This window comes from Macaca fascicularis, chromosome 6, assembly GCF_037993035.2.
Source record: "Macaca fascicularis isolate 582-1 chromosome 6, T2T-MFA8v1.1".
NCBI lineage: Eukaryota > Metazoa > Chordata > Mammalia > Primates > Cercopithecidae > Macaca > Macaca fascicularis.
In genome coordinates this window covers 165,593,963-165,621,442 of record NC_088380.1, presented here as the reverse complement: position 1 = coordinate 165,621,442, position 27,480 = coordinate 165,593,963, and the positions used below count along the sequence as shown (strand labels likewise).

Sequence of the window (27,480 nt, the reverse complement as noted above, 5' to 3'; positions counted from 1 at the left end):
AAGTCCATGGGTAGCTAGAAACTTCTTTTCTGCCCTTCTCATTCTCTGATAACAAATACTCTCAATTGGAAAGGAGGGCCCAGATGAGAAGTACCTTGGAACATGCTGAGTGTTAATCAGCATATCTCTAGATTGCCACATTAAGAAGCAAAGCCCCCTAATAGAAATTTCATCCCAAAAATATAGTGATAAAGTATATATGTATAAATCTAAACCTGTTTACATAGGCTGATATTTGTTTCAGGAGATATAACTTAGGCATCTTCAAGAATCAAGTGCACAATTTATTTCAAAACCATTCTAGAGCAGTGCCATCCTATAGAACATTCTGCGATGATAAAACAAATTCCCTGTTCACCATGTCCAGTGCAGTAGCCAATAGTTGCCTATGGCTATGAAACACTCAATGCAGCCATTGAGGCTCAGGAAGGGGATCTAAAATGTCGTTTAGTTTAAATTTAAATAGCCAGGCATTTGGCTTCTGTATTGGACAGTGCAGTTCTAGAAAGTAAAGGTGTAATTATAACAGATATCATGAAATTCTAAACATAGCTTTTCCTTCATATTCTCATCATCTATTTCTCTGGGCAGGGGAGTGGAGAAGGGGAGAAAGAAGGAAAGGGTGGTTGTGTCCAAAGGTAAAATCATTTTGAATGTTTGTCTGTCTGAAATTTCGGCTGTGTTTTATTGACAAAATTGAGGAAGGTTGAAGATTTGGCAGGCCTGTCTGTCCCCTCGCCTGTGTGAATGTGTCAGCACCTCATTAATAATGTGTTAAACTGTAAAGGCCCTTTTCCCTCCTACTATGGGCCTATTTTTAAAGAACACTTCAGTACCCCTTTTGCATCTCACGGTGTTTTTTTTTTTTTTAATTTACAAGTTGCTCTGTGGATTAATTTTAGCATATGTTTTATTTAAATATATCCTGAATATTTCCAAATTGAAATGGGAGAAATTGTTTTGTGGTAGGGAAGTTGTGCTGTGAGTTTTGGAGGAATGTATTAGCTGCTCATTTTCTAGAAATTAAAAGTATGAAGATTCTCTGTATTATCTTCTCTCCAATTTTGATTGGCATTTCAGCCAAATGATTCTATCACACATGTGGCCCTGGTGGTTCTTCTCTTGCCAAGAAAAGAAAAACATATGGGGTATAGTTTTTTTTTTTCCTTAACCGTTTTTGACATTTTTGTTCAATGTAGGATTAGATGACAGTGTCTTTGAAAGATACTGAGTATTTTAAGCCTTAAGTTTGTAGAGCTTGTGTCTTACAGGTGCATGGTGAATTATCATTGTTTTTTTTCTTCCTAAGACAGACATCTAGAATAACCACTTTCTGTATTTCCTGACACTGAAAACAGATACGGTTTGGGATTCCTTTTATAGTTTCTTCAGCTAACGACTCCAGTGACAGCTCGATTGTGGTCTCATAGTAAATCAAAATTTCTTTGAAAGACCCAGCTCTGTTATGTAATTGTAAGTCCTAAGAAGTCATCTCTCTAAAAAGAAAGGTGAATTTCTGTTGCCTTAAATAATATTGGCTTTGCCACTACATATGATAGTTTTTGAAGGCAAAGTAAGTAGACCGTTTTCTTCTTTTCTTCCTTCTTTTAAATTAACCTGTAAACACATAACCTGTGTTTACACATAAGGCTGTGTCAGATCTGGTTGGCCAATCATGAATAAAGAGAAGAACCGCTCTGCAAACTTCTGCATCGAACGTACGTGTCATCCCCCAAATGATTTGTTCTAGATGGAATGTGGGGTTTCACAGTGGCTAAGGAGAATACTCTGATTCCCTTACTGAACTCTCAACTGTTTCCTATGCATTTTAATAAAGCAGATTTAGAAAACAAAATCAACCTTATGTTACTAGCATGAGTGATGTGTTCATAGCCTGCAATTTGTTGGCATCTTTGAGGCTCTGGGAAAGGAAATTCACCATATTTTGCCAGGATGCACTTAGGTCAATGAGGAGGACAGTGGAACTTTTAAGTATGGAAAGACTGGTGGGGACTGGGGTCCCAGCTGACAATTCACAGGCGTAGGCCAGGGCCCAGAGTTTTCCCCTCTGCCCAACTTAGCTGATGAAACATTAGTGTTGCACAAGACTCTTCAGAAGTCAATGCCCGCTTCGGCCAACTCGGAGAAAAGGCTTCCTCAGAAACTGAGGCCTCCGTCTGTGCCAATCCTTGTAAGCGGTTCACCTCTTCAGAGGCTAATGCCTCTCAAAACCAAGAACAATTAAAGCGAGAGTCTTTCCAAGCAACTGGGGAATTGAGCAAAATAAATCAGAAATCCTCAGCCTTCGCTCTGGAGGCTCGCCTCATTATGAGAGCAGATCTATTAGCCCTCTTGCCATTGTCTTTCATTTCTCAAGTGAGGTGATTCTAATTAAATTAATCTGCATGTCAATCTATCGGTGATCAATCAAAGAGCCTGAGGTTTCCCCTATGCTGCAGGGTGCTTGCGGCTGACAGGGGCTGATAATGGAGGAAGAAATAAACTGTCGAGCAAAGTTAATTAGTCAACATAATAGGTGGATTAAACGGGAGCGGGCTGATTGCTGTTTCCCTTGTCAAAGCATGAGGTGGGAGCTGAAGCTGCAATTACAGACAATTATTATATTTGGTTGTAAGAGGTCGCATGAATAAACATATCTCTGTGGGTTTCAGTTTTAATCCCTTTCCCCATTTAATATAAGGAGAAGTGTAGGTCATTTCTTCTCATTGTTTTAGTCAAAGTTCTCTGAGACAACATCTTTGCCTGTGTCTCTTCTGGCAAACTCGGTTCACAGTCACTTTATGAGATAGTTTCAGTGTCTAAATTATGCCTTGGGCCAGTCCCACCAGTTTTTTTTTTTTTTTTTTTTTTAATTTGAAACAGATCTAGGACCCTTAATTAGCAGGAATTTTTTGGGGTGGGGTGATGGTGATAGTAGTGAGGGGGACTTTGGTCTGATGAACCAAACTAATGTGGAAAGAAAAAAGTACAAGAAATCTCAAAAAGACACCCAGGAGAGAAAATGCATCCCAGCTCTTACTGAAATCTTTTTCATTTCTCTATCCTCTTAACCCTGACACAGTGGGGGGGAAATATTTTAAAGATTCAAAAGATTTTTATTTGCATGATCAACTGTGATATCTGCTTCAGTGTCTAAACTGAAGGGTAATTTAGGTGAAACACAACCACCCTTGTGTAAAAAATATGCTAATAAAGATCCTCTTGTTAAAATTATGGTTAACAGTGTACCTTCTGCTGTATAACTATAAACTGTGCAATTTTACTTAAAACTGTATCAAAAGCGTTCCATGCCAAAGACCCACTCATCAATAGCTCCTCTTGTTAGACTTGTACAGCATAAGCACCAGTTATTATGTGAAATAGCTATGCAATTTTCTTCAGCTCCCAGCTGTTATTTATTTAACTTGAGTTTATTACCCACCACGCTTTTATATTAAAATGTTCATTCATTTCTTTCTTATGTCTCCAGGTCGTGGTGTCTACGACAGTCAATGTGGATGGCCATGTCCTGGCAGTCTCTGATAACATGTTTGTCCATAATAATTCCAAGCATGGGCGGAGGGCTCGGAGGCTTGACCCCTCGGAAGGTACGCCCTCTTATCTGGAACATGGTAGGCGAATCATTTTCATTGGTTGGCATTGCTACTTTAACTGTGAATATATTTGGTTTCTTTCTTCCACTCTACCACATGTTCTACTCTGTTTCAAATTTCAAAAGTCTTTTTGAATACGATTGGTCCTCCAGGGTTTTTTCTTTTCAACATATGATGCCAAATATTTAAAGACAGGAAAATATCTCTGAGGCCCATCTTTCTTGTGGGACCACTCTCTACTCTGGAAATGGCTAATATTGCCTCCTTTCAGGTTGAGAGAAAGAAGGAGGCCTGGACCATTGCTTTATTCTAAGCTCCCACTGGATTACAAAATAAGGAAAGGCCAATCCAAGGGAAAAATAAAGAGAGGCCACACAATTTGGTATCACAAAAGTTGTGATGTAATTGACCATTGAGGTTTTATAATGAACCCATCCTCTTTACCATCCTCCTGGTGTATCTCAGTGACTATATGTTGAACTTCATTTGGAGATCAGGTTCAATGTCGAGGTGGGAGATGCTTTCTGAATATGAAGCCCAGACCAAATGTTCCTCCTGTGCCCTGTACCTAACTCTCACTTCTTCACCACGTGATAGAACTTGCTTTCTGTAGGTAGACTTTGGTAGGGAGAAATCACATTTGTCTTGAGAATTATGGCTAATCAGTAGTGCCTTTGAGAGGACTGAAGGAAACCAGATAAAAATTTGAATCAAGGAAAGTGAATGCCACTCAGAAGAACCATGGGTTGGGTTAGGGGCACGCCTGAATTTTTCAGTTCTGCATGTGTGTGTAATGTATCCACTGTTCCTGCTCTCCACTCATCCATCCATCCATCCATCCATCCATCCATCCATCCATCCATCCATCCAAGAATGAGTGACTGAGGCTTTACTGGGTACCAGTCACCATATTAGACTTTCTTCAATTGCCTCAAACTTTCAACCCATTTCCCTCACTTCCCTTTCCAGTTTGCTAGGTCAGCAAGATTCTTCTCAGAACGCTACCACACAAATTATCACCTGATTGCCTGTTTTTTTCCATGGGCCAGGAGTTGACCATAATTCACAAGGTAGAAAACTCCCTTCTCTGCCAGCATCCCAATTTAATAAACACACCACTCTCATCATTTTTGCCTGGCTTTTTCCCCTGTGCTTATGGAACACATGAACTGTACTTTTTATTAATTAGCCAGATGTAACACTCTTAGAAGGGATTCTTCACCACATCCAGTTTTACAGTCTTTTTAAAGTAAACTATCATCTTTCAAAAGCTGCTTCTTTATGGTTTCATTAGTGCTGAGATGGATTGATATTACATTTTGCAGGAGGCCATTTCAAACACCTGCTCATGATTACATTCCTAGTTCCATTTCTGTACTTAAAATTATTCTGATCCTCACTTTACAGTAATGTTGTCTTTATAATACCCTTGGAGTCACTTAAGGCATTGTGTGACTAGAGGTGTTTAGGTGAAAGGTGGAGGAAAAATTAGGGAAATACAGTGGGCATGGTTTGGAGAGTGCTGCTTAAGGACTGAAGTTATGTTTTTGACTGTGGCTGGTTCGTTGCAATAGGTACTGCCCAATCTGGTGACAGACTTGACTATCAGTTTGAAATCTGAGTTCACACTTTCAAAATACGCTTAGGCCACACCCAGCTCCTATTTCTGCTCTCGGGAAGCCAGTGAAAAAGCTCCTGACACCATGCAAATTATCCTTCCAACAAAACACCCAGAGCAAACATAGAATATAACCTGCTCTAAAGGAGCCCTCTAGGCAATGAGGATCAGTAACATTATTTTGCAGCATGATAAAGGACTAAGTCATGAAACAGGTACCAGGAACCCCAAATTCAATCCTTAGTTTCACTCTGGCCTCTATTTGACCTCGGACAAGTTGCTTTAGTTTTTGGGATCCTTGATATCCTCCTTGTTAAAATGAAGGTGATGATCTGTAGGAGAGTAAAAAAAATCTGTGCTTTGGGTGGGGGCAGGTAATGTAGATAGGGAAGTGGGCTGGGTGGAGGCTGAGAAGACAGGCACGTACACGCTCTGGTGCCCCCCGGCCCCAGCCAGTTGTTGCTAAGGGGAATGAGAGCCCAAGTGGGGCCAGATGTTCCAGTTTGGCAACAATGAATTTTTAATTGTTGGTAACTAATTACAAAATTTTTGGACACTGAAGGGAGGAGAGAGGGAAAAAAAGCCACTTAGAAGAATGCAGCCACAGGCCAACAGTTTGAGACCTCTGGATCAACACAGCTATAAGCTTCTTCCCAGCTCAGATGTTCCCTCTTCTAACAGTATTAATATTTCAGTTGGGATATCATATTATTCTAAGTTTTAACGACAGCATTTTATTCACCTGCTTCAGTTTACGAGTCCACAAGTGGCCATATTATTGTAAGATATTATTTAAAAAATGGTGACATTTCACTGTGTGTAAGTGGTTGGCCATCATTGGGGACATAGGTATGTCCTATTTCCCTCATCTAGGGGCCTTGACTTCACCTAAGCCTTACTTCACTTCTCTCCAGTGGAAAGAAAGGGTAGACATGTTCAAATTCTTAGTAATGACAATAACATAGAAATCTGCTTCTCTGCAGAATGAGTCAACTAACCGCACAAAACCACCCACTCATTTAGACACTTCAGGCTGACACATAAATATCTACTCAGCAAAGGGTGACTATTGAACTATTTCATTGGTAATGTGTGGGAGTGGACCTAGATGCTAATTCATGTTGATGTGAGGGTAAGACTTTATTTTGCTGTTGAAAAGTTCTATTTCAAAATGCTCTGTTTAAAAGACTTCGAGAATCACACACCCTCATCCTTCTGTCTCTCTGCTCCCACCCCCAACAGCCTTCAAATAGCTACCGCATGGTGAGACCGCAAAGCATGTTCTCCTCTTGTGACCTGCGGGAACCTACGTTTTCCCCCATTCTGGACTTTTTATCATCTAATTTACAGGTAGCCTGAATTATTTTGGGCTATTCTGCAAATCTCTATTTATATCCTGCTTGTCAGACCATTGGAGGAAGTTTCCTTTTGTGGCTCACCTTTCTGCGTATAAGTAGAGACAGAGATCGTGCTTTACATTCATGCGTGGGCTTTCTTATGTGACCCGTGGACCCGCAAACCCCTGTGCTCTGATAAATGACCCTGTAATTCAAGTATGAGAGTTGACAAAGGCAAATTTATTTCATAGACTCTTGCATGGTCCAAAGATAGTGAATCCTGGCATGCTATAGATCGTGGAAAATGGTCTTCCCCTGTACTTTCTCTTCATTCATAAATACCAAGATTTTCTTTGGCTGGATATTTATGGGACCATTTAGCCTAGTGAGGTTTCTTCTTTAAGCAATAGCTTTATGGAAGATATACAGTTGTGGAGAGAGGCAGCCTCAAAATGTGACTGCTCTCTCGGTTCCAATTTTTGAAAAAGCATGGGCTCGGGATGAAAGGAGCTGAGTGGCTGCCACAAGGCTAAGTTCAGTGCTACCCTGTGTACTTGCCTTGTGTTCCAGTCATTTGGGCAAGTTCATGAAGACTGTGTTCTGGGGAGTCGTTGAGGGGCTTGAGGAGTGTTGCTGTTGGCATTGTTGTTACCCTGAGTTCCAGGTTGTGTTTACTTGAATTCAAGGCCAACTGTGGCATCAGTTTCTCTGTTTCTTCCCCCTGTGGCAAAATGCGGTGCCCTCACAGCACTGTGGTGCAGAGCCCCTGTCAGCTTGCATGTGCTAACACTTTATTATCTAATGATCTAATATGCAACAAGGCAAAGTGCCCATGCTCATCATTCTGACATAGAATGCCGGGAGAAGTGACTAAATTACTTTATGTACCATTAGCGCTTGCAGCTATGGTGAACTCACTGGCAGCATTTATGCAAATGCCTGTGAATACACTCTAGTGGCTTTGTCAGGAAACCATCTGACAAGCAGTTTAAATGCTCATTTTTTAAAGGGGATATATGTATTTTTTTATTTTGGTGTGCATGTGTTTTTCTCCTTTCCTCTCTTTTTCTTTCCCTTCTCCCCTTTTTGGGCTATTGGAGGACTTGCCTCCTCCATGGTGACTAGAAAAATGTGAGCACGTTCCAGAGCTCAGCCATCAGTAGGAGCCCTTTCCAGGAGTGGGATTAAGTTCCCAATAGGGTATTCTTTAGATCTAGTTTCTTTTTTTATTGTTTTGAATGTGTACATCCTTCATATTTATTTGAAAAAAAATGGACCTATTAATCAAGAGTTTTTAGAATATAAACATGTTAGTGTTCATGAGCTCTGACCTGAGGTCCTACTTAGTGTTTTAGATCAAAGGCAGGTTCTTTAAAACATACTCACTTTTCAAAAATGAAAAATGATTGAAATTTAGCTTTTGTGGGCATCAGATACAAATCAATTAAATTCCCCTTCAAAGTTATAATAAAGACTGCAACATAAAACATAAATGGACCAAGATCTCAAGATAAATAAAAACCGTAGTGGAGTTTGTTCACACTCAAAATATTTTGAAGAATAAAGACTAATGATAGACTCACTGGGCCTATCTCCTGGCTGTGATTACAGCTCTGGAGAAATAGAGTCAGGTGTTCATCACCACCAGTGAATTCTGACCTTTTGGTTGTAGTGTCGCTTTACAACTATCCCTGACAATATGGAGGTGTTCTTGATCTTTAGCATATGACCTTCTGTAATCCTTTTGATCCAGACAGAGGCAGTTTTTGCTTCTGTCAGTTGCCCCTGGGTATCCAGCACCATTGACTTCCTGTGACCAGCTGCATCTAAATGTGTTTTTTGTTTGTTTGTTTGTTTTTATGTTTTTACGGAAATGTGGAGAAAGATGGTTTGAGCTTGAAGAGATTACCCCAAATTGAGTCAGTCTCTTTTCCCTTCTGTATAATACGGTCCTAACAGGAGGATAGAAGGAGGATCAGGCTGTCTGGCTGAAGAGCTGGATTCTAGTTCTGACTGCCATTAACTAGCTGTGTGGCCCTGGGAAGGTCACTTTGCTTCTGTGGGTCTCAGTTTTGTATGTCCAGTGAGAGTCAGGTAGGGTTCTCTCTAGGCTTCCTTTTAGCATGCACTATTTTGTGGTGCTCTGAACTGAAGCTATTGGCACATGACTTTCTGCAGGAGGTGACTTTGGAGAAATAGGACTTCCTGGGAACAGAGAAATCCACTGGTGCTTTCTAATAGAACCCTTCCTTTGGATCTCCATCCAAGGCATAAGGTGTCAGTAAGGTGGACTTGAAATCGCTCATTCATACTAAGCATGCACTACATGCCAGACATTAAGCTAGGAGCAGTAGGATAATGCAGACTTAATCCTTGCCTTCACAGAATATATGATGTGAATAGAGAGGAGAGGTACTAAGCAAAGTGTATGACAATGTAAATAGAGAGGAGAGGTACTAAGCAAAATTAGAGTGGTACATCAAAGGAGGACCACAAAAGCAGAGGAGAGTAATGAAGTGTCAGGGAAGCTTTCTTTGAGGAAATCTCATTTATGCCAAAACCAAAGAGATGAGTAGGTTTTTACTAGGTGTCTTAGTCTGTTTTCTGTTGCTTTAACAGACTGGGTAATTTTTGAGGAAAAGGAGTTTATGTCTTACGATTCTGGAGGCTGGGAAGTTCAAGGTCATGATGCCAGTAGTGGTGAGGGCTTCCAGGTTGCATCATCCCATTGTGGAAAGGAGGAAGGGCAAGCAAGTGTAGGTAAAGGGAGCTCACTTTTATAACTAACCCACTCCCGCAATAATGGAATTAGTCTGTTGAGGAGGGTAGAGCCCCCATGATCTAATCACTTCTTAAAGGTCCTACCTCTTAATACTGTTGAAACTGCAATTACATTTCAACATGAAGTTTGGCAGGGACATTCAACCATTCATCTATTCAAACCATAGCACTAGGCCCAGGGGACAAAAAAAATTGCCAGGTATAGGAAACTGTGTGCAAGGGTTGTTTTGCTTAGGTGAATTCCAGGAACAAAAGGAGACTGAGAGGGCTCTTGTTGCTCCCAGGCAAGGGAGGAGTGGCAGGAGATGAGACTGGGGTGGCTGTGAGGGCTACATCATGCAGGCCAAAGTGGGCTGGTCAGGCCATGGTCTCGGTGGCAATTGTGAAGTGAGGGGGAGGTCAGGCAGGGCTTTGATGAACTCAGTTTCAATTACATGGACTCCTCAGATCCTGTGAAAGCCCAGGGCAAGATTGCTCAGACCTGCTTATAACTTCACTCTTCGCTGCTGGACTTTGGAAACTCACCAGGGAGTTGGCTGTGCTTTGGAGCTGTCCCCCTAATTACTCCTTATTGTATCAATAGTGCATGTGTTCTTTATAGAAAGTCAAACATTTTAAGTCCTTTTTCCTTTTTTTTTTTTTTTTCAGATGGCTTTGTATTATTGATTTAGTTTTTCGTAAGTGGCTTAGAAAGAGTGTATCTTTTGACATCTTTTTAAATGTGTGGAGACCCTCACCTTTTCAAGGTCTTTTGAGTGGAGGGCTGCTGCCTTATTTGACCCATTAAAATGTATATTACCGCAACAAAACTTAATGAGTGAAAATAAACTAAAACAACAGAGAAAAATATACCCTCCCAAATTTCTCTGTCCCCTCCCACCAGGGGCAATGCCTGAGCGACAGCTCACACTAAGGGAAGTCACTGAAGGATGGAAGGTCATTTCTTTTACTCTTCCTCATTTTACAGAGACCCAGAAAGTGGATATAATCTGCTCACACTTAAACATAGCTTGTTTCTGTCAAAATCCATTCAGTGCTCTTTGTACTTATCCATGTGCATTTCAGGGGTTGCATAGTTTCCTGGTCGCTGGATAAACATGCCAGGGGATTTGGGGTCCACCCCAATGCCTGTACATTTCATATTGGCCTAGCCTTGCCTCCAGTCTTTCTGGGATTCCCAGGATGCTGAGAAGAATGTCCGTAAAATAAATCCAGCTTCCTGATAGAAATGTACATTCAAGGGCAGATGTTGGATGATGCATAGCTTCCCACACAGCCAAGAGCCCTTCTGTGGCTAGTTTTGGTGCAGAATCCCAGCCAAGCCCGCTAAGGCAAGATCATCTTGGTGAAAGGCCCAGGCTAAGTAGGAAAATACTGATGTCATCTTTTGTGACTGAGGGTGGCATGTTACAATTTACCAATTTATTTTCCTACTTGAAAAAAAGACAGGTGAAAGAGCAGAACATTAGGGTTAAGAATATCGAGATGTGTCATAAAATAGAGCACTGAGACCCCAGATTTTCAGGTATCAAATCAGGGCTTTTACTTTGAGCAGTTGAGAAGATGCCTTTTGTCTTTCCTTGAAATAGGAAGGATGTGGTAAGTGGTCAAGATAATGCAGAAGGATGTTAGTGAAGACTGATTTCCAGTGTATTCCCTAAGTAATTCATAAAGCAGGTAACACCAGAGATCCTAACACTGGGGATGTGGTGGCCAGAAGGATCTCAGCTTCAGACAGATTGAAGAGTTCATGAGCAGGTGATCTATGTTCTGCTCATTTGACCATGGCACCACCGATAGCACTGATAACAAAGGAGAAATAGTGCTCAGACTTTGTTGCCATGCTTGACGGTAACCAGGCCAGGTGGTAATCTTTATTATTCTATTATTATTTACTACCACTACTGTTGTTTTTTTAAACTATTAGCATTTATGGATCATTTACTATATATACCAGCACCATGGTAACCATTTTACTTATCAAGTCTTCCAACAAATCTCATGATATATAATAATTATGATCCCCATTTTACAGATGAGAAAACCGAGGTTTAGAAAGAGTCAGTAACTTACTCAAAGCTGCAGAACTAATTAGAATTGGACCTGGAATTTGACCTTAGGTCTGCCTGATAACAGTGCTAAGAGTAATAACCATAAACATTCCCTGAGCCCTACTATGGCAGGCACAGAGTGCTATAGGTACCCTGTTGTAAAGATGAGAAAACCAAGGCTAAAGAAGAGGGTCAATAACTAGCCTAAAGTCACATAGCAATTAAATAGTAGACCCAGGGTTCAAACCCAGGAAGTTTGATGCTGAAGTCTGTACTCTCAACTATTGCTCTGGTACACTACAATATGAGAAATTCCTTCCATCTCCTATCCTATTGTTCTTATTTTTTTCTTAACACAATCAAGGCAATTGTGCTGGTATCTCAAATAGACTTTTTAAAAGTTAGCCCAGAGCATATCTTTTTTTTAAAAAATGGGGCACATCATGTGTATTTACTTTATAGTTTATTTTCCTTCAGAAACGTGAAGGAAATTTTTTGGCTGGGACACATTCTGCTAGTCAAATTTTAAAAAATGCTGATTTTATTCGATGACGAGTATATTTTCTATGGGGCTGGCAAGATAATAAGGATGCTGGTAATATTTTATTTATTTGCAAGAATGTTCTAACTCATCTCCCTAGAAATCATTTGTTGGCCATATGGGCTCTCTGGCACGTGTACAAGGTGTGGAGGAAGGAGTCCATGAGAAAATGATGAGATGATGAGTTAGGCAGCCGTTAGGATATTGAAGAGTTTGGGAACCTCATGCTAGAAATAACATGTGAAACTGATTTGGATATAGGGAGGCTAGTTTCTTATATGAATTTCTTGACAAACCTGTAAACTGTGGGAAATTTCCAGTATTTGGTTGGTTGAGCTAATAAATGAGTAAATCACACCTGACTTATTTTAATAAGCACAAAGTGTGGTGTGTTGTGTATTGTAGGGGGGATTTGGGGGCAAAGATTTTTGCTTTCTACTTATATTTTGGCCAGAAATGACAGAACTTTATTTAAAAACTTTTTTTTTTTTTTTTTTGAGACAGGGCCTTGCTTTGTTGCCCAGGCTATGAAGTGCAGTGGTGCAATCATAGCTCACTTTAGCCTCAGACTCCAGAACTCAAGCTATCCTCTCACCTCAGCCTCCCGAGTAGCTGGGACTACAGGTGCACTCCACCACACCAGGCTAATTGTTTTGATTTTGTAGAGACAGGGGTCACTATGTTTCCCAGGCTGGTCTTGAATGCTTGGGCTTAAGCAATTACATCCTTTTGGTCTCCCAAAGTGCTGGGATTACAGGCATGAGCCAGCCTGGTCAGAACTTTTTTAAGCCTAATTTTTTTTGTCTTATATTTGGTTACAAAAGCATCATAATCCCAATTGAATTGATTTGCCTAACTGATTGTTTCAAACCAAGCTGTCTCTATATTTATCTGTCACAGGAGTTTCTCTCACTTGAGAATTTTAGAGGCTTCAAATGATGTTCATGGGCAAGTAAAAGCTTTGATGTGCTGTTCATAAACCTTCTTAAGATGAGATATTTAGGAGCAGTGGCCAGGGGTTGATTTCTGATTTTGAAATATGTTTGACCATTTTCAGTCATATATGCAAAAATAAATTAAAACCAAGCTCTGCCACTACCTTACTACATGACTTTGAGTATGTACTTTGATTTATCTGGGCCTCTGTTTCCTCATCAGTTAAGGTGGGTCTTGGAAGAGCCCTTCAAGCTCTGATTATTTGTTTTTTGAACTCAACTAATTCTGTGAGAGGTTCTTCTATCTCTTAAGGGGCTACACACCTGCAGCCTTGGAAAAGTGGCTACCGAAATGCCCAGGTGATGGTCATTCTAGGGAACGGACCCAATTTCCCTCCACCTTGGCTATCTCTGCAAGAGGTTAACCGTTGGTTCTAGGGGTTCTGGAAAAGCCACAGAAATGTAGCATACACACCCATTTCACCTCAGGGAGCTCTCACCCTGCATTCTTCTCCCCGGATTTCTTCAGCTGGGAGTGTGTTGTATACAAGCGGCTTGATGGTTAGCAGTGAGCTTTCAGACCACTATTTCCCATGCAGTAGGTGAGATAATTTTAGAAAATAGGGGAAAAACATTAAAACATTTTTAATGGTTATGTGTTTATGTTAATGCATAAACAAAATAACTCCAGTTTCAAAATCGATCTCACAGCTATTATTGCTTAGGGCAAGACTAAAGTTAAAGAAAAAGCTGATCTAAACAGACATAGTAGCTACATACTATTAAGTAAATAATAGTGTAAGTGGTACAGGGATAGAGGAAAATCATGACTGAAGTTTGGGAAATGCTGTTAGAGAGGGCTGTAAGGGTTGGGGGAAGTAATAATTCTTTCAAGTCATCGGGAAACAGTGTAGGAGCCTGGGAAACATTCTTTTTTTTGAGTCAAATCATTTCAAAAAGAAAGTCCTTTAGGCTCAGTTTACCATTAGAATAGACTTAAATATCGTAACAGGATTAAAAAAAATAAAACTCCCAAGCTGCTGTTTTTTATTTTTAAACAAGTGGTGTCTGCACGTCAGAGAGCAGAAATTAGTTTGGAAAGAGGACTTGCATCAAGACAGAAAATCAGCCAGGGTCCACCCAGGCAGCACATTATGATAATATATACGGAACCAGCTGGACACTGAGCAAGGCTGACATTGTGTTGTCAAGGGCAGGATCGCCCATCAATTTCTGAGATACAATTTGAGTTCAAATGACAGAAAGAGCAGCAACTGTGTTGAAACTGATGCATGGGGGAGGGGCAGGCAGGCAGGAACCACCGGGCCTAAAGGCAGGAAGTCCTGGTACCTCCGGAAGGGGGTGGCTCTGTTTTCTCATCTGGCTGCTACCCTTCCTTCTAACCTTAACATCTGTCAGCAAGATCCACCTGGGTCCTTGCACGATTAGAGCCCACTAAAAGGGGAGCTTACTGGTGCTAATTTTAACCCCCAAAAGAATGGAGTGCCTGCTGTTGAAATGGGGGCTAGGTTGACCCAGGAAATGGGACTCCACATAGCCACCAGTTGTCAACCTAAGAAGCCCATCATGGGTGTAGTGGCAATTGTTCATAACTTCTGGATGAATTTGTAACTTTTCAGCTACTCTGTACAGTTCCTTAACATCTTAATAACACCAACGATTCCTCTTTGGTTCATTTGCTTATTCATTCAATCATTCATCTATTTAACACTAACACATGTTTATTGACTGACTGCCAATTATATCAGACAATAGGGCTACAGAGGTGATAAGGCAGGGACAGTTGTTAGCATTATGAGGTAGACTGTCATGTGAGTGTATTTATGTGCTGATATTAGACAAATAATGGCACACGGAATGATTTAAACTGCAATGATGGTTAAGTGCTATAAGGTACAAATACAGACTCCTAAGAGAGCTTAAAACTGGGGGACTCAGCCAAGTCTGAAGAATCAGGGAAATTTTTAAAATTTTCAATGAGAATGACCACGAGAGGGGAAAGCATATTGAAAATTCCATGTGGGGATAAAACATCAGAAGCTGTAGGGAGGGCAAATAGGGAAAGTAGGTTAGGTCTGAGATCCATTTTTGAGAAACTAAACCTGGAAAATTTCCATAGGTTGTTTACTCTTTGAGATGTGGTTCCATTGCAGTTTCTTAATCATGGGCTAATAGAACTCATTGTCCATAAAATGGTAGCATTTAGAACAGTGTTTTGGGTGATGATGGCGTTACTGTTATGATAGCGGTCGTTAAGTACTTGCTCTGCATCAAGTTCAGTGCTAAGTACTTTGTATGATCTCTTTTAATGCTCTTAACAGCCATGGGAGGGCACTAGTATTATTAATTTTACTTAACACATTTGGGAAACTGAGGCCATCCTTTAAGGATTTGGTCGTGGCCAAAGTTAGGTTTTTATCCACAGCTTTTGGATCTCCAAGTAGCTGACACAAGGGGTCCTCACCACTGTTTTTTTTCTTATTGTTTAGTCAGTGCTAATCTCCCCTCCACACTGGACTTCAGAGGTGGAGAGAAATTCTCCTGCTATTTGAGCATGTAATATAATACCTGCTTCAATTGAAACAAATTGACGACATTACTCAAAGGCAAATTGAAAAGCCAGATCTATGCTAAATCCCAAGGGTAAGTTAGTTGGCATGTGCAGTGATATATGGGAAGGTGCTTTTCTGGGTTAAGATAAAAAGTCCTGGTATCACGTCACACTATCAGGCACCCCATCTCAAACTCCCTGTGCCAGCCCTGCAACTTGAAATACTCAGTGGACAGAAATGAAACTTTATAGAAATTAGGTGGTCATCATTCTTATCAGATGAATATGATGCCATCAGCATGATTTTAGCATCCTCGAAAAAAAGAGATTTACCTGGAGGGACACAAGAGAAAGTCTGAGGCATGGATTGCAGGACTGTGGCTTTTCTACCGGCCTGCCATGGGCAAGTCGGCTGGGAGATGACCTAGTAATTAAAATCCTGCTTAAACGTATGCTGCCGGTCAGTTATAACAGAAGCACTAATATAGGTAACCAGAGAAAGAAAAGAAAAGAAAAAAGCGAAACACAAAAGTAACACTCTTGAGCCCACAGGGTGCAGAAATAGATCTGAATGAACTGAGTGCCTAGCTGAACACTAAGCATGAAAGCAGAACCCAAGTACTAATATATTTTTATCCCAATCTGTGAAATTAATCAATATTTTATATGCGAACATATGCTCCTGTGTTGCTGGCTTATTTAATTGACAGTTGCAATCAGCAGGACACCAGTTGTTCAAACCCACATTTTTCATCCACAGTTCTGGGGAGAAATGCAGCAGGAGACCCATGGAACAGGGACATAGACAGTGTCAGATTTGAGGCCTCTTCTCAACCCTTCAGTTTCTTTCATCGACCTTGGGGCAAAGTAATAAAAATTTCAAGATAGTGCATATGTTGAATATGAACAGAGAGCGATGTACTTGGGCTGCTATTTAGAAGAATGATGATTAAAATGAACATGGTTGGTACAAATTGAGATATTTAATTCTTTATTTTGTGTGTGTGTGTGTATTTCTCTTTTGAGCATAGCTGGAGAAGCCAACAGACACTGAGCACCTACTATGTGCTGGGCCTGAGGCAAATGCCATTGGATGTATTATCCGTGGGTTGGTGTATTATCCAGCCAGTTCCAATGTATTGGATCATTTCTTGATAGAGGAGGAAAATATATCTTTGGTCTTTCTTTGCCAAAATCTTCTGGCGGAATCATCAAACCAGCTGTGCTTTTCCAGTAACTATTATGTGTAACAAATCTATAAAGTCAAACCTCATATTCCTCTACCTTTTAACTTTGGCAGAATCCTAGAAACTCTCCTTGATTTGGTTAGCTAAAGGCCTGTGGAATCCAATCCTTGCTGTTTAAAAGAAAAAGAAAGTTGGGGGAAAGTGTTAAGGTACTATTTTAGAATAGTCTATTTGTTAGTAAATTTTATTATTTTCATGATACGTGCAACATTCTATAGTGAAGACCTTTGGAATGGACAATGTCCAGATTAAAAATGAAAGTTAAAAGGAACTGCCCAATAGTTTAAAAATGTTTCTCATAGTGTTGCTATCGTTTGTATTAGATGTTCATACTCAGTGTGTGTTTAGCAGCCCAACATGTAACAATAGAAAAGCTTCTAAGCCTGGAAGTTTGGCAGTATTTTCGATGTTCCTGTGTTTAAATTGGCACCTGTGCTATTATATTAGGATGCCATTTTCTGAACTTGGAAATAGAAGAAGGTGGAGAGAGATTTTACTATAATTCATATGAGGGTCTGAGTCTTAGGGGGAAAATAACTTTACTTGGAAATAGAGTAGTAATATTCTGTAAAGTTAATAAATATCCACCCTCTATCTTGGGGATAAGAAATTGCACAACTTAATATTTTATGGGACTTTGGCTGTATTTGTATGATTGAAGTGAATATTTTAGCCAAACTGAACAGAAATTTCAGATAAACACCAAATTAAAGGGTAGTTTGGGTGTTTTAAATATTTGACTATATCAATCAACATGGATTCTCAAAGTCTCAAGTCCAGTTGAATCCCCAAGATTCAGCTATGTCATTTGTAAAGTGGAATGAGGAATATGGTCTGCTTGCCTACTGCTCAAGGTTGATATTAAGAATACTTAAGATAATGTATGGCAAAGCCCTTTAAAAACTTAACAATGCTAGTGAATTGTCAGGTATGGGTTGAGTGCAGAGTACTGTCTACCCAGTTTGTAAATGAATGAGGTACCTGTCTTCAAGGGATGCATTGACTAGTTGGGGTGATTTGCCTATGTATACACATGCCCAGATACACACACACACACACACACACACACACACACACGCACGCACGCATATATCAAGATAAGAGTTCAAGAAAAAGTGCAGTAAATAATAAATGGGAAAGACAGGAAGAGTTTGCTAAAGGGTTAGTGCTTTGTAGACGGATGGAAAGAGACACCTTTATGCAAAAGATGGATCTTTTTGGCAAGTAACTATTTGGGTGGTGGAAGTAAGTGGTATATCCTTCATAAAAAATATGCTGGGAACATGCAAAGGCTGTTTGGAGACAGTGGATTTGGGAAGCTGGTCATTACCATCTTTCTTTTCTTCTTCCCTATTTTCCTTCTCCTTCTCCTACAGCAACTTCTCTTCTTCCTCCTCCTCTTTATCAACTCACAATTTTTGCCCACTCTGTACTGAACTCTTCACATAGATTAACTCATTCAAACCTTACAACAACCCTATAAGGTGGGCTATCTTATAACTATTATCCTCAGTTAAAGTGGTAGAAACTGAGGCTTTCAAAAAGTGAAGTAATTTGCCCAAGCTGGTAAATGGTGAAGCTGAAATGTGGGCTAGCTTAGGCCCCCTGAATCCAGAGCTGGTGCTCTTAACTGCTGCTGAGGCTGAAAATGAGACTGGAAAGGGAGAATGGGCCAGAATCGTGAGGGTGGACTTGATCCTGCTGGCTAAGTTTTGAAAGCTGGTATTTGAGGAAGGTTAATCTGAGTTTTGATAGGTAGACTGGACTTTGTATATAACTAATAACTATGTAGTAGAAATGAATCACAAACAGGCAACTGTAAGTATTTGCTCTTTGATGTCCAGACAGAACAGCCCAGACCCCAAAGAGTAATTTTTGAGGAAGTTGAGTCAGTACATCATGGAGTTGAGATGAAAGTGAACTTCCCACTCTTCTTTTCATGGCTTATGTGGGCAAAGTCAATGATACATATTCCTTTGCTTATGACATCACAGATCATCACCACGGAAACATCTGTGCTGTAACAAACGCTGGATTGCAGTGTCACTGAATGTGTCAGGGAGGAGAGGAAACTGGCTCAAAATGATAAGGCTCTGAATAATGAAAGCTCACCGAAATAACGTTAGCAATGGCAGCTTCGGTTGTGGAGAGAAATATAAGCAGAACTATTCTGAAAAGCACAAAGCAGGACTTGTGCATTATTAAAGGTTGGGCAAGGTTGGTTTCAAAATGCTGCTCACATTCAAAACATGGTTTTCTTAAAAAGTCACTATCTATGCTGTCTTGCATGATGACAATAAAAATCCTTCAGGAACAGGGAGCTCATCTCCCAAACTGCATATAGAAAATCTTCTGCATAGCAAAGAAAGGCCAACTGGGGGACTTCCATGTGTTTTGGGAGAAGACATAAAGATCAGGAGCAAAATTGGCCATGATTGTGTTTGTTGTTTGGTAAGTCAGTAACAGTATTAGTTCTATGATTGCAGAAGTTAATAATTAATCAGTAAAAGATAAATCTGAGCCCTCCAAGGATTTATGTAAGTTGCACAGTGGTAGATCATGAACTGAATCCAGCCTTCAGCCATATTTAGGTTTGGGTTGCATGGCACCTTAAGAAATTATGTATTAGGCCGGGTGCAGTGGCTCACACCTGTAATCCCAGCACTTTGGGAGGCCCAGGCTGGTGGATCACCTGAGGTCGGGAGTTCAAGATCAGCCTGACCAACATGGAGAAACCCCATCTCTACTAAAAATACAAAATTAGCCAGGCATGATGGCGTATGCCTGTAATCCCAGCTACTCAGGAGGCTGAGGCAGGAGAATTGCTTGAACCCAGGAGGCGGAGGTTGCGGTAAGCCAAGATTGCGCCATTGCACTCCAGCCTGGGCAAAAAGAGCGAAGCTCCATCTCAAAAAAAAAAAAAAAAAGAAAGAAAGAAAGAAATTATGTATTAGTTGCTGGCAATTAAAAATAGAGATTTTATATGAAAACCTGGATTTACAAATGTCTCTTATAATCAGAAGAGCTTGTAGTGCTGGATCCACATTCTCAAATGGCAATAGGTAGGGCAAACTCAGAAATCATCTTACTTTTGGATGAAGCACATACTCTACATTTAGCCACAATCCCCACCAATCCCATTGCATTGCCTCATCCCATTTCATTGACTTACCTTCCTGCCTAGCCCTGTGAGCATTTGATTTTGTGATCCTCGTTGGAGGGATTAAAAATTAATTGTTGTTCTTAGCACAGTTCCTAGTCTATGGAGGGAACCCCATATATTGCAGCTCTGATTAGTCTTTATCAGTTATAGGCTGAGTTATGAAAACTTGATCCTGAGATCAGTGGTATCCAATTGAACTTCCTGTGATGATGGAAGTGTCCTATCTCTGTGCTGTCCAATATGATAGCTACTAGCCGCTATAACTATTGACTACTTGAAATGTGGCTGGTATGACTGTGGAAATAATTTTTATTTCATATTAATTAATTGAAAATTAAATGTAAATAGCTGTATATAGCTAGTAGCTACTGTAATGGGCAAAGCAAAAGCAGATTAAGTAATGGGATCACACATCCAGTCAGCTGTCCTCATTTAGGATAGAATGTAGAGGATAGACAGTAGGGCTGTGTGTGTGAACTTGCCCATCTTACAAGAGATGACTTATAGTAGGCTTCATCACCTAAGCTCATCTACTTCCAAAGCGGGAACCACTTCTTACTACCTGGCTAGAATTCTTGTCAATTTCAGGAGCCTAAAACGTGTGTTTTACAAAATGTTTATGTGCACATTCTTGGCCATAAGCATAAGTCATCTTAAGCTTACATGGGAAATCTGACTGTTCTCTGTCCCCTGAATGTTCAGTTAAGGGTACTATTTAGGTATAATAACTGTACTTGTGAGTGAAAAAAGCCTAAATTATTTGATGAGCTGCTTGACTCCTACATTCACGACAGCATAGAGCCAAGAGCCAGTGTGAGTGAGGGTACTATGAGAAGGAAGCCCATGGAATCCTGCTAGACTGCTGGAGGGATCTTCTCTTCTTAGGGCCAAGGGCGCACAGGCGGCCATCTCTTGAGGTTTCCATCGTGGACACACTGAGCACATCTAATGATTATATTGCTGTAAAGCAGCCCGCAAGAGGGATTCTAAAAGATCCTTCTCATGCAACTTTTTCTTTCATTCACACCTTGTTTGCCTGGGAAATTTGTCACTGGCCCTCTCCACTGTGCCTGGTAGTCAGAGCCCTCCCTTTGTCTTTGTCATAGAGTTGAAACCCAGAGCCATCTACCAAGCTCTGGCTTATTGGCAACTCACTGGCCTTTTTCCTGAAACCTGCCTGCCATAAGCCAACTTTTCCAGCTGATCAATAAGTGACTTCACTGCTTCTAGGGATATATGCATGGAGGACAAAACAAATGTCTGCCTTTTTCACTCCAGTTAAAGCTGGAATTATAGCTTCTGCCTCCACAGCCCTATCCCTGCCCCAGCAAAACAAAAAACAAAAAACAAAAAACAAAAAACAAAAACCAAAAAAACCCCAAAACAAAACAAAACACGCTTCCTTAAAAACATAGAAATCTTAATGAAAATGATAGAAACAGTGTTGTAGCTAATTTTGTTAAGTGATGACTAATACCGATCCTCTTGTAATAGAAAAAAAGAAGAAACACACATGAATATCTTCTGCTTGGATCATTCATCCAATTGGAATTATACATCATCTAATCTTACAGTCAAATTCTGCTAAGAGGATACTATGTCTTTTTTATCTTTGTGGGCAAACATCAGTGTAAGCCCCTATTATAGTAGTGAATTGAATGATTCCTAGAATTCAATAGGAAGAGAAAGACAAAACCCTCTAACAAAAAAAAGTAGATTCTACATGTTTTAAATTTTCTTCTTAGCAAAATTCATAACAGAAATATTTCCTAGAAAAAGACCAAGGTAATATGAACTGAGAGTAACTAATGAAATGTTAAATTATCTGCATGCATCTATGTTTTTATTGCTGAATTTGGTCCTGCCTCCAGACATAAGGAGGCTAAAAATTCATATTCAGATAAGGAAAGGCAAACCTTGGCGAACAGATGGAGCAGAGTTCAGCATAAAGGTTTAATCCTATCAGGCCGATTCCTGTATGGCCATCTGGATAATCCGGCACACACATTCAAGGCCTGTTAAAAATACGACTCCAGCCAAGATTAACGTCACAGATTTTCCACTAGACTTGCTCATATTTGACTTTATGATTTTCCAGGCCCAGGAAGATTGCTTGTGAATAAAGACTTGAATAGTCCTTGAAGAAGCAGTTGCATATTTTTTTAACCTGAAAATTGTTTCTCCTTTTCACAACATTGGGTGTCCATTTTTGGAAGGTTATTTTCATTTCCTTTTTTCCCCTTGGCTTTCATTTCCCAAACTTTTCTTACAACAGGACAATAAGGAGAATTGGACTAAAAATAATTTTGTGCACGAAAGTTCTCCTTGTCAGGAAGAAGAGAGTTATTTACTTATTGTATAATCAGAGGCAAGTGAATTTACTATTGTTGCAACAAATATCACAATTGGATCCATGAATAATTCATTTTGAAAATTCTCTTACCCTCCATGACAATTTTTCCCCATTGCTTTGCAATGGAGTGACTGACAATCATAGAATAAGAGCGGGGAAAAACCCAAAGAACTGATGACAATATTTGCCTTTGGCTGCTCTAGGATTAATATTTTGTACGTTTTAATTTTGGATTTGGCAGATCAAACGTGAGGTGGAAAGCAGTGTAGTCACCCTTTGAGTTATAAAATTCTGAGCTGTAGTGTAGTTAACAAACAATTTTTGCATATTATGAAACAATGCTATGTTGTGTGTCATTAAATCAAAAAGCCTTCAACAAGTCTTTCAAGTGCAATTTAGAAGTTACAGGTACATCAAAATGTCAAGATTTCTTACTGCTAAATTGTCAAATAACCCTGTGTAATGAACGGGCACACAGTTCCGGATCTCCGACAGACAAACTCAGGAATCCAAAAGCGCTTGGCCTGGAATGTTTTGAAATAGAGTTGTTGCACCAGCATTTTTGTCCTTCCCTTGCTCAGGTGCTATGTCCATTGATTGTTGAGAAATTTTGCTGATTCAGAATAAAATAAGAAAGCTGCAAAATAGGAAGAGAATATAATTTGGGCTTAGTCTATAATTAGCAAATGGCATAAATTGGAACTTAGACACTATTTTGCTAAGTTTAGGTACATCTAGATATTTACCACTAAGCTAACATTGCCTTAATGCAGATGGACGTTGGAGCTACATTTCCACATAGTGCCTGTGAATTCTTCCTTTTCTTCTTTTCTGTGAGAGCCATTAATACTGTCAAAGCAAAGGGCATTCTTGCCAAATGAAGTCACTTTGGAATAAAGGATGAAAAACACTTGAAATTCTCAATCTCCTCATTTAATATTTAATAGGTTTAATTGCATCTAGTATGGAGAAATCTCTATATCATGGGTTACATTTCTCCTTAAAGTGACAAACATCACACACACACACACACACACACGACTCTTTTTCATATATAATACATGAATCTTTGCCAAGTATTATCTAGATTTGCTAGTGGACAGGGCAATAAGTGCAGACAAATAACAAAATGAAATAAAAACCCTAATAAACAATAAAATGCTTAACTACATAATGCAATTACTGAAGAAAATAAAGTAAGGCAGAAAAAAATCCCCAGTAACACAAGTTAAAGCAACAGCATAAGTGTTATAAAGACTGCTATACCTTGCGTGAGGAAGCTGTCAAATTTGTTTGTTTGTTTATTGGTTGAGTTTATTTGTTTATTTGGAGTTAGCATTCTGAAAGTGAAGTTTGTATACTCTGGTACCAGAGTTCAGGTCAGGCATTCTAACTGCTTCTGATTTCTAAAGCATGCAGCTGGAGAATGGATAAACAAAGAATAGATTTGCCTCCTGTGCATGGTGAAAATACAGAGGTCCAGTCTTCCAGCTGGAAGAAAACCTTCTGTTTGTCCCCTTCTGTCCAGTAGCTGCTAGTTTCAGGATCAAAGAAGGCATCAAGAAGGCAGGTTGTAGTGCTAAGGAGCTGTGAGCAGGAAGGTCATCATTCACTCAAAAAAAAACCAAAACCAAAACCAAAAACAAAAAACACAGACACACACACCAGCAAAAGCAAGCATTCAGATCTGTGCACTGAGTCCAAGTGGAATATTTTGTGCCCTCAATAGTCTTTCAAACAGTTTCTCCCAAGTACAACATCACCAAAATTAAGGAGATAAAAGGGAGAAAAGCCTGAGTTTTACGAGGTCACAAGTATCCCGTAGAAATGAGCTAAGCTCATGGGTTTTACGTTTTCTGCCAAGTCTCAAAAATTTGGGACAATAACATTAAAGTCAATTCCTCATTTCTGAAAAATTTCCCATTAATATTCATTCCAGGCAAATGAGATCCTTAAAAAAAACATTCTACTTTGGAGGGACTGTTGCCAGTTCCACCTACTCAGTACATTTAGCTGGATATGTTAGCAAGCAGCTGAACTGGGAGTTCTTAGGAAAGTCTTACAATAAACTACATAATCTGAACTGATGAGAGTATAGGGTATTCTCATAAATAAACTCTGGTTAATGGGGAGCTGATGATAATAATTATTATACCAGCAACTAGCATACTATGTGGTGCACAGTAAAACCACAAAACACAAGTAGGCATTTTCTGTGTATTTTGCTGGAATTCTATGAGGTGAGTGCCCATATGGAAACTACAACTTAAAGAAGGTAAGAGACTGTTTTGAGGCTGCAGTGAGTGCTAGATGTGGAATTTGAACAACTGGAGCTTTTGCCCATTTTCAAATATAGTCATACTCCAAATGTTAAAATCAACTTAACATAATTTCCCATTTCTGTCTTTACTCAGAAGCCAGTAAAGGCGAATGCCAGCATTTTCACCTCCATCGTAAGCGTCAGTGGTCTGCTTTGTAGAAATGCTCATTAATAGAGAGTTCTGGTTAACAGAATTCTGGAAAAGGACAGTATGCATGTTTTCATACGCCATATGTAATGGGAATGGAAAAGAACCTTATATCACCCTGAGATTTAGATTTAGATTAGAACATTTCTAAATTTGCACGTTTTATCAACAGATAGAGTGTTGTCTCTCCAGTGTATTCAGATACAGGAATGGAGAAAGAAGCCAAATAATATATCTCGAATTAGTCTTTCATAATGTCGCATTGATTGTCACAAAAGCCTCATTTTGGGGATAAGATATGATAAATGCTGAACCTGGGTCATCTATATGGCTACCCCAAACAAGTGAGGTATTGATCACAGCACAGAGAGATTTCAGAAGGAAAAATAAGAGCAGCCCTAGGGCCCTGCTGATAGCTGCACACACCACTAATTCACCTCAATGGGCAGGCACCTCTGAGCTCAATTAACCCTTATTCCCAAGGCCACCCATAAACCCCGAGGTAAACATGGCTCTCCTGGCCCTTGCTTTCTATCAATGAAATAGATCATTTCTATTGGAGGCTAAAGTGCGATTCCAGCTTATAAATTCACCTTGCTAATAAAGAGACTGATGCTCCCAGTGCGAGTGTGCAGGCACTTGAATCATATAACACTTATTCTGTAAATCAGGAAATTTTAAACTACCGAGGGCATCTGTGATTTCTTCTGCCTTCTGTGGCTATTCGAAGGAAATATAAATGCTCAGGAGATAGAGCAGGTGATAGCAAATGTCCCCCGGTGCAATTGTCTGCACATAGCACGTTGTTAAATACGTACTGGAGCTGAACGATTTCTTTCTTTCTTTCTTTTTTTATTCTTCCCTCTCTTTTCCTTCTCTCCACAACGATTGTTCAAGAAGCAAATTGGAAATCTGGTAATTAGGCCCTGACTCATGGTGTAGTATTAGAGTCCTGAGCCAAAGTTCAACACCCTGAAATGAAATTTAAACCAATTAATCTGTTAGATTTTTATCGCTTGTCCGTGTTTTCTCAGCAATTCCCCCAGCACGTGGCCTTTGATCAACTCTCATACAAACGCTAAAATGTGTGCCTGCTGCTAGCAAGATGGGAATGACATTAACATGGTACTCATAAAACAATCAGAGCAGAGAAGCCCTCAAACAGGCAGGGCATAGTAATATTTAATAAAAGCACACACATAATCTTCAGAATTAGCATTTTGTGCCTTGCAGTACCTTTGGGAGAAGAGCTTTTATTTGTGGAGTGATCATTATTATAACAAAGAAGAGCTACCTAATAATTTCCACTTTAACTCTGCAATGTGCCATGAGCATTTCAGAGCCATTATGCTAAACTGTGGTAGGGTAATCATGTTATTGTCATAGTTTGAAGGAAGGAAAATCTCCTCTACTTTCGTGGCTGGTGAGGGGTGGGGGAAGGGATTTAAAAAAAGAGGCAAACCCCACCCCCAACCCTAAACTTTTATTTTTAATGAGTTTTAAAACCAGAAATTGGCTCACTGGCCTTGCGGATACTTAAGATTGTGAAAATTCATTGGGGAGGAAGAAAGAATCTTGTATTAATTAAATCAAAAATGTGCTGGTAAAAGTAGTTTTCTATTCAAATATCGCCCCCACATTCCATAATATTTTCTTGGAGATAGAGTTGTATTGATTATCACATCCCTGTGCTGAATTGAACTCTTTCATAAATCTTTTCACAGTCAAATTCCACTGAATCCATCCACTGTGACTATTAAAAGTGATTTTCCCCTGTCTTCTTTCTGTTTCTCTCCGGGTATCCCAAATGTAAGAAACAAGTCCTTGGCTGCTTTGGATGTTGTCTGAGCTTTCTCAGAGAAAACATATCCAAAATGAGGAGAGAAGAGGAGGCTCAGGGTCAGCACAGCTGTTTTGTTTGTTTGTTTTATTTTGCTTTTTTAAAATGTAATTTTGCTCTAAAAAGTACAACTGTTCTCTCTCATAGAATTAAATGTTCTGCTGCTACTTAATTTTTTTCTTATTACATAGTACCTTAATTTGTACACATTGAAAACATTTAAATCCTACAGATATATAGGGAATAAATGTTAATAGTCCTCCTTTTCTGTCAACCGCAGTCTAGTCCTTTTTATAAGGACCGTCTGGGGAAAGTTATGCATATCCTTCCTTCCAGGCCTTTGTCCATCATACTTGTTCACATATAACTGCATGCATACACATACTAGTGCATACACAGGTTCATATATATTATTTTAAAATAAACTTAATTATACTGTTCTTTAGTTTGCAAATTGTTTTTTTTCACTTTCTAGCCTATTTTGAAATCTTTCCATATCAGTTTATAGAATTGTTTTGTGGATTTTAATGACACTCCTAGTATTCTATAGTATGAATATACTATAATTTCTTTAACCACTCCCCTATTGGGAGCACCTAGACATCTGAATTTTTTGCTGTCAATACTGCAGTGAACATTTGGGTACCTATAGTTTTAGCCACAATTGCAAGTATTTCCAGGTCTGCTTCTAGCCTGGCAGGTGTGTCATGAGTAGGGTTACAATGTAAAATAGCAGCCCGTGAGTTAAAGCCAGTCCACAAACATTTTGTTTGGCCTACGCGTTAAAAAAATACTGAATTCATTTCCAACATTTAAAGATTGAAAAATTTGATATGAAAATGTGGCTTCCTGGCTTCTTTGGAAAGATCACTAGAAACCCAGACGATGCTAGGCCTACATTTTTATGGGGCCACCAAAGGCTGAAGCTGAGCAGTGCTGCCACCTTTCCCTGGGGCATGT

General features: G+C 39.7%; 1 protein-coding gene across 13 annotated transcripts in view; it reads left to right on the top strand.

The window, feature by feature from the left end:
- Positions 1-27,480, top strand: part of EBF1 (EBF transcription factor 1) — a 412,231-nt gene that overhangs the window by 279,025 nt on the left and 105,726 nt on the right. For 9 of the 13 annotated variants that reach the window (XM_065547012.1, XM_065547011.2, XM_005558407.5 and 6 more), the window contains one exon: positions 3,491-3,632. In XM_065547012.1, coding sequence (XP_065403084.1) covers positions 3,491-3,632 — 142 coding nt within the window. The remainder of the gene's footprint in view (positions 1-3,490; positions 3,633-27,480) is intronic. The other 4 variants (XM_005558408.5, XM_065547013.2, XM_005558409.5 and 1 more) reach the window with 1 other exon arrangement.